Source organism: Numida meleagris, chromosome 23, assembly GCF_002078875.1.
Source record: "Numida meleagris isolate 19003 breed g44 Domestic line chromosome 23, NumMel1.0, whole genome shotgun sequence".
In the NCBI taxonomy this organism is placed as follows: Eukaryota; Metazoa; Chordata; class Aves; order Galliformes; family Numididae; genus Numida; species Numida meleagris.
Window position 1 is genome coordinate 3,091,220 of NC_034431.1, and position 8,393 is coordinate 3,099,612.

Below are 8,393 nucleotides of genomic sequence, written 5' to 3' on the forward strand. Positions count from 1 at the left end.
CAATGAGATGAAACTAAAATGAGGGGAAAAAACGAGGCTGAAGGCAAATGGTTGCAGTCAGGAGAGTGAGAGAAGTGGTACAGCCGTTTCCATTTGCTGCGTTCATAAATAGCATTAGGTAACCATTAATAAAGGCAAAACAGGGAACTGTGCGGCATTGTCGGGCACGGATCAATGACTCAATCCTATCAAGTCGTTCTCTCTCTCTCAATTCTGCTTCTCGTAACTTTCCTCAGAGGCAGCAACCCAACCCAAGAACTTCTTGGTTACCGCTGTTGACTATCCATGTAAGTCCTTAAAAGTTTACACTCAGTTGGATCAGTGTTATAGATCTCTGAGCATCACGATTTAGAGAGTTACCCTGAGTTGGTAAGTCACCTGCAAAGCTTTCATCTGATGCGTTTAAGATCATGAACCCTGAAAGAACGAGCGTCCTTACAATCATTACAGCATTTTTAATTATGAGGAAGACATAGGTTGCTTTTGGGTAACCTGGGGATCAGCTTGTGACTTTGGCCATGTCATCTCTGGGAAATGGCAGTGACGTGGTAGGCTGGTTTGCTTCATCTGCAAACCAAGGTTAACACCGCTTCATTTTCTCTACCCTTTGCCTGCATGGCCTGTAGGGGCTGTAACTCCTCAGGACTCACAGTGGCTCTTGTGCATGGAAATCTCCTTGCACAGTGAAGAGCTATTTGCAAAACCCCCTCGCTGAAAAACCAACGCAATTTCAGATCCATTTCCAAAATCGGTTCTGCTATTACCTGTCGTCAGACAGAATCTCACAAGAGTCCAAGGCAGACCTGATCTTCCCGTTGGAAAGCTTGGAAAAACAACATTGCGTGTATCTGAACCGATGATGCAGTTTCATTGCCTTGAACCAGCCGCCGAATGCCGGCCAGAGTCCCTGAGCTGCAGCTGAGACACACACGGCTCATCTTCCAAGGCCTACAGCAGAGCAGCAGTTCACCTCCCAAACCTCACTCCTAAAATGTACATCAGATTGAAGGCCACCACGTCACCTCACCGCTTCTTAATTACCGACAGATCCGAAAAAAACGAACTGCAGTTCTGAGGGCTGCAAACCCACAGCCCAATTTCCTCATAAACAAAGGATGCTTCTTTCAGAACTGCGTAGCGGCTTTGTTTCTATTCCTAACGGGTCAGAAAGACACCAAAATTACAGCTCTCTCTTCCCAGCAGCTTTCTAAAATGCCTGTCCCCAGAGCAAACCTTTTAATTCACAGCACTTCATGCACCATCCCTGGCTTGCATAGAGCTTCCAAACGACTCCTCTGGAATCCTTGGATTCTCTTTTTGCCACCATTTAAACCCAGCCCTGTTTGCTTGGTATTTCATTTGAAGAACACATCTAGTTAAAGAGAGAGCTGTTCCCTACACCAAAGACAAGTTGTTTTTCCTCCTCCCTCCGCAGCTAATTTGGTGCCTTATATCATATGAATATATGGACTTTTTTTACATTACCACATTTTTGCTACTCCTGACTATATACCTGGTATATACTATATACCATGTTCTCCTCCATTTTTCACCTTCTAGTTCCAAGGCCTGAAATTAGGTGTGGCGAAACCACATTCTTCCAAACCTGATGTTCCAAGTGGTTTGAAATTACCCAAAACACACAGCCCCAAACCCTGCCACCAACAACAATCCTTCCACCTCTGCTCCCTTGCCATACACGTAGAGTGGCTGTGACTCCACCAAATGAGGATGGCAGCACTTTACATCCCATGTGAGCGGACAAAAAGCAGAACATCCACCGCCAGGCCCCTTGGCTAACCACAGACAGCGTTCTCTCCAGGAAACATGGTTATGGAGAGTAAACCACTGCACAACGTGAAGTGCAACCACCAGCACAGACCTAAAGCTGGCCAAATGGAAAACTCGGGTAAAGGAGAAGCTTAGGGAACATTCCACCATCTTGTAGTGAGCATGTGGCTCTGAAAGAGTCGCAGAAGGAAAAGCGACGAACTTGTGCACAGCATTTGTTTTGGTCTGAAGTACCATTTTCTGAACTTGCTTATTTTGATGCTTGGATAGTATTGCTGCTATTATATCTCAATTTATATAATTTACTTTTCCAGACTCAAAATACTGAAATTAACGGTTACCGTGCATAGTAAGTATCAATTATGAACATAACAGCAGTCTGCCATTGAGTTACACTTTACAACTAGGACTGAAAGGAGCAACGTGCAAAGGAAGAGTCAAGAACAAGCACAGAGCTGCTTAACAGGGCAAAGGAATGCCACTGGCAAGCCTGGAGTTAGAAGCGAGGAGTCCTCCTCCCAAGGGAACCTTCAGTTGGCAGATATGATTAACCAACGGAGATCTTGACCAGGATGCTGACTCTTGTGTAATGTGCCACAAGAGCTCTGATGGCCTTGGTTGGCTCTTTGAAGCCTTGACCTTGCCCGCTTATCAAACAGAACAGCCCTGACTGAGCAGAGATTTAAAATATGTGTTTCTGTTTACTTCAATAGAACCATTGATACACGGGGGGTGAACCACACACAGACTGCTGAACTGCGTTCTCCTTCCAGCGCGTGCAAATATCAAACAGCTCCAGGAGGAGGGAGCACAAGGGGGAAGAGAGAGCAACGGCATGCCCCATTCTACAGACAGAGAAAGCAGCACAGAGGCAAGATTGTGATCCACGTGGACAGACCCTGGCACTAAAATAAATGGCCTCTTCTGACTCCCAGCTCCTGCAGCCAGGGCATCGCTCCTCACTGGAAGGTACCAAGCAGTTAAACAGCACAGCAAGAGCCTCCACTCCACGTTTATGCCTTGACAGAGACAACCCGTTCCTGTTAAATGTTATCTGTAACCACTTCTTTACCACATTTACCTCTTTTCATGCTTTTTCCTCCTATATAACTGAGGAGAGGAACCTCGGCGGGAGCCACGCTGCAGCCTCATTGCTCGCAGCCCTGAGCAAGCAGTGGCTGCAGAACTGCAGGACGGCTCCAAGCAGTTTGCCCTTCACTTGACATTTCTGAGGCTGCTGAAGGACTCCACAGACAGCAAGGTGATTTCACCTCCCGATAAGCAGAGAAGGCAATTTTAGAGGGACACAAATGATTGGGATTCGATCAGTCAAGATAATCTGCAGCCCAAGGAGAAATCTGGGGGACGGATGCCGGGTGCTGGCAGCACAGCTCTGCACCACCACAGCTAAGTCACGCTGTCCTCAGACAGCTCTCAGTCAGCACACGTATATTACAGAACAAAATGCTGGCTGTTCATCTCGCGTGGAGTCAGAATGCCAAAAGCAAACCACGTTACAAACAAAACAACACCGGAGGGGAGTTCTGCAAGTCTGCCATCACACAGAGCTAGAGCAAACCAAATCTCAGGCCAAGGGGCTCACAATGACTCAGTTTTTCTTCCCATGGTCTACTTCCACCATATTTTTTGGTTTTTTTATTTTAACTAAAAAAGTCCCCTCAACCATACTTTATACCGTATTAGCACTGAAGGTATTAATGCAGGCCCAAGACAAAAACTGGAAATGAGCCAATCTTGGTTCTATTTCTGGCTGGGTTGCTGCTGCTGAGCGCAGCCTGGCCATGCGAATCGCAGGCGAGGTCTTCCCTTGCCATCAGGGCACTTGGCCGAGGCTCTCAGCTGCTCGCTCTCGCTTCCCACTCCCAAAAAGCCCGGATAAATTAGCACAAAACCTGCCGCTAATCACTTGATCGTACCACGAAACCACTTACAAAATTAATCTAGCGATGCCGCTGGAAGTTCGTTGAGCCATCTGACACAACGTCGTAACGCTAATTCCTGCTAAGACAGAAAATAGAGAGCCCGTACCTGTCAGAGGATCGGCCAAAGATCCAGAATATTCTGGATGCAGACGGGCATGCAGACTGACCTAGCAATACGGTTCCCTCTTCCCACCACATCACAGCGAACGGGAACGTTCCGATTCCCCGACTCCATTTCCAGAATATCTAAAGAGGGGGAGCATCTTGTTTCCAAATGGCAGAGCCACACTCAGAGCTCACACGTATGTGGGTCATCGCTGATGGCTGTGAGGGGAGGATTGTCAGCATCTATTCCTCCTGAACAAAAAGCACAGGAGAAAAAAAAAAAAAAGATGCAGAGGCAAAAGACCCGGTGAACACGGAGCACACTGACACAAATAACAGTTTAACTCATAACAGGAAGGTCAAACACAATACGCACAGCAGCACCATTATGTAATTTCAGCTGAACTCTTTCGCTGCCCTCCTCCAACAAATCCGAGGAAGGAGCGATCTTAAAATTCATCTTTCGCTGGCAATGCAACAGAACTAAGTTCACTTTCACCGCCCAGAGCAGCTCCTGAGCTCTCCGCAGCGTGGAGGTGAAGTTAAAAATTATTGACGCCGCATCCTTGTTTCACTGCGTAATTAAGGAAGCGTGAATCCTGGACACCCCATACCCACGTGTGTCACGTCGCTGCATTACAGCAAGTTGAGATTCTCCATAACTGAGGCAACAACGCATCCCTGCTTTCCCTGTTATCTCAGGCTTTGAAGAAGTTGCAATACTGGATCGTAAGGGCAAAGCTGCGCAGGACTAGCAGGATGCTGATGGAGCCTCTTGCTCCTCTCCTAAATACCTGTGGCCCTGAGACCCTGTTAGGACCCTCTGCAAGGGGAGGTGCCTCCAGCCAGCTCCGTGTACAAAGGGACCCTGCAGTCCCTGCCTTACAGTATGCCCAAGTGAAACCACCCCGTGTTAATCTTCCCTGCTCCCTGACATCAAACAATGGCTAATTTTAGCTCCGCTGTTCTGTAACCCTACCTAGTTCCCATCCCACCCCCACAACTATATAATAGATCCTTCCTTCAGATAAGTAGGGTGTTGGAACATTCACAGTTTTTTTCTCACCCACGGGCACTTGCAGAAAAATGAATTACAGCTTTATTTTTAGGCAGAGCCTTTGGCCTTTATTTTCTCCGCAGGTTCCATACGGCAGGTCCCGAGGCTCAGAAATATCCCCATCAACAATCAAGCCATGCAAAAGGATCAAGAAAAGGAGGCAGGGCTTTGCTCAGCATCCTATTTCTGGGACGTGGAGCTCAGCTACCAGCTCGCTTTGGTCCCTGCAAGACTTCTCCAGTCATTTGCTTCAGCCCAGAAGCCCGAGGCAGGGAGCACAGCAGCAGCAAGCAGTGCTACCCGAGATGGGAGCGGGGTGAAAGCACCAGTTCTCTCTCACAGCATTCGAGCAGCACGCCGTGACACAAAGATGACTTATCAAACCAGGACACCAGGCCCTGACGAGACAAACGCGTGCTGTGGGATGGGCAGGAGGCACCGGGGAGCTGCAGGGTCATTCTGGGTAGCGGGATGCTGGTCTGCAGCAGCGGTGCTGGTACTCCAGGGCCTTGCTCCATGATGCCGTACCGTCACACCGCGATGTGGCCAAGCCGTGATGGTTACGCAGCAGGCCGGTGCTGTGCTGCAGTGTGCTGTGACAGCGCAGTGACTCGACAGCACGCAGCCACGCTCCGACATGACACCAGATGGTGATGAGATCATTTTGGGCAATTTTAGGCGGCGGGCTGCAAGGACGCATGACATCGCCTCAGAGCTCAGCACGCGGTCCTGTGCCAAAGCAAGCTCCCCCTGCGACTCAGAGGTGGCCCGAGAAAACGCCCTGCAGCATCCTGAGCAGCACAGGAGCACCAACCAAAGGGGTGGGCTGAGCACAGGAGGGAGCGTGGGCACGTCCTCATGGTCGGAGAGGGCAGCTCCTGCTGACAGCACTCTGTCCCCGCGCTGCTGCCCTCCCTGGTACAGAAAGAAATCATGTGTCCTTTCAGAACTGCTCCGCGAGGAAATCTGCATTAACCCCAGCGGTGCCGCCTCGAGCTGGAGCCGCCGCTTCCAAAGCACGGAGCAAGCCATCTGCTCGACGCGCTTTTTCACTTGAGATGAATGCTAACCCTGCAAAGCAAACTCGTTACGAATATCTGAGGCCATCCAAGCCACGTGGAGGCATCCGAACCACGACTGATGAGCAGCAGAGAACTCCGCAGTCTCTGTTTAGGTCCGTGCTCCTGCACCCACACTGACCAGTCCCAGCAGGGACACGCACATTTACATAGATGAACCAGGAGTTAAACAGCATCCTTAACACACACACACACACACCCTTTGGTGCCTGGATGCTGCTGAACAATGAAGTAGATAAAACTGCATGCAAACACAGACGTCCTTGAGGAGGAATACAGCAACTACTGCAAAGATTCAAAACGTCGCACGCTTTCATTAAACACGGCAAGCCATCAGAACAGCTCACCTGGTTCTCGTGGGATTCTGAGGAAGATGAAGGGGGTGCTGGGCTTTGGGCAGCACTCTCCAAGCACTGCAGTTCCCACGCAGCCCCAGGGCAGCACCGTGCACCCAGCAGCTCGCCAGGAGCGCCGGACACACACAGCTCACAGGGAAGAGCGTCACCTGCTGAAACACCGCGACCATCTCAGCGGTGCAGGAGGGATCTCGTGCCCCCATCCAGCTCCTGCTCCTGCCCGGCTCCGAAGCCTGACAAAATTAACGGATTAGCTTCCGCGCTCACCATTATAAACGCCGCGATGGAACTGAGCGTGCAAAAGTGCTCCGGTTACACAACCGACAGGAGCACCCAGAGCTGCACACGGACGGGCAGAGCCGAATGCAGCAGGGTGCCATGTTATTGCAGATCCACACGGTCACGGCGTTTCTAACACACGCTCAGCTTTCCCGGGTAGTACGCTGAGCTATTATGCAACCCATCAGCCCAAGTGCATACGTAAAGCAGCAAAGGGGACAAAAAAAAACCTACGTATGATTTTCAAATGCTAACAGCTGTGCTTTCTGTATGCTCTCTCTTACGTATGGTCGTGCACAGGCGTAGGGAAACTCTTAAAGGCTCTAACTGCAATTAAATACAAGCCAAAATTACAGAAATCAGAAGAAGAGATGCCCTATTGAGTCATCCCTGGCTCCAGCCCATCCCCTGGGGCCCAGCACAGGATGCTTCCTACTGCTGGGCCGTACTGCTCTTTTTTTTTTTTTTTCACACAGCAAAATAATAATAATAAAAATAGCAACAAGAAATAAAATAAACGAAAAATAACTTCGCTGCTTTCTCACACTTTACGGGCAAGGCTCTCAGAGCACTAAATTCAAACTGATGTGAAACTGCACAGTTCAGCAAGAGGCCATTATTCCTGTGATTACTCCCTTTGCCATTTAGAGAGGAAGAGGATTAAGAAAGAGGCCTTCGCGCTGCTCTCGTCATCCCCTTGGTGATTTCAACCCAAATTACAAAGTCACATTTCCATCACTCCACGACGGAACCGTTCCCATCTGATAAAGCCGTAATTAAATCGATTCCACCTTGGTAGCTCCAAGACTATTTACTGCAGCTCAGTAGTTTGGCCACGCGCTCCAGATTTCGCCGGTCAAGTTTTAACAGACGCACCGCACGCCCAACAGCCACCGTGGATATTACGCGCTGCCTGTATTGACCTACCCACGTTAAACGCCGACCCTCGGCAACAAAGAACGTGAGCAATACAAATATTGACGTGCACCCGGCTCTGCTTCCACCCCCGTGCCCATCCCTGCTGCTTTCCCCCGGCTGCTCCCGGAGCAGCACAGCGTCCCCGAGCGCCGCGGTACCTGCAGCGCGCTGCCAACTCCCGGCCGTCCTTACAGAAAGATGTCGACAAGGTGCATCCCCGAAAGCAGCTACTTAAAGGCCGAGCCTAGCAGAAGCCATTCCACGCACGTAGGACGCGAGCCGCATTCGGCACCTTTCTTCGGGAAAAGCTCGCTTTTCGCTCTCTCTCTCTCTCTCTCTCTCTCTCAATGCGTACGCTCCAGGCGCTCAGGTGCGCGGACGCGATGTGCGCGCATCCAGGGATGCAAATTCATGCACAACCCCGAGGAAAACGCTCAGAGCAGCACAGAAGCGCTGGCGGCGGCGCGGAGGCGGATGCCCGGAGCAGAGGACGGCGCAGGGCACCGCGGCGGAGATGCCCGGGCAGGAGCCGCACCGCGGACTCGGGGGGGAGGGGGGATCCCCGCGGGGCTGCGGCGGCGTTCGGGAGCGCTCCCCCCGGCCCCGGCGCTCCGCTTACCAGGCGAGCTTGAAGCCTTTCATCAGTACAGTCACGAGAAGCCGCTACCCGCGTCCTTGCGTGCCCACCGCCAGCTCCGCAGCTCCCAGGACATATTGGAGCGGAGCCGGCCGCCGAACCCCATGCACCGAGCTCCCAGCGGCGCGGCCCCGCCGCCTCCCGCCCCCGGCGCCCGCCCCGAGCGCGGCCCCGCAGCACATCGCCGGCGGCAGCTCTAATCCCGGGCCCTAAGAGGTATTAGTGCCG

The 8,393-nt window shown here is 51.4% G+C and overlaps 1 protein-coding gene across 7 annotated transcripts in view; it reads right to left on the minus strand.

The window, feature by feature from the left end:
- The window catches only part of GRAMD1B (GRAM domain containing 1B), a 111,990-nt gene that overhangs the window by 46,078 nt on the left and 57,519 nt on the right, over positions 1-8,393 (minus strand). Inside the window, exon 1 of one of the 7 annotated variants that reach the window (XM_021376227.1) lies at positions 8,148-8,328. The exons of the other annotated variants lie outside the window; for them this stretch is intronic. Within the exon in view, the coding sequence (XP_021231902.1) occupies positions 8,148-8,170 (23 nt within the window). The 5' untranslated portion in view covers positions 8,171-8,328. Of the gene's footprint in view, positions 1-8,147; positions 8,329-8,393 lie in introns of those variants that run through there. 7 annotated transcript variants of the gene reach the window in all.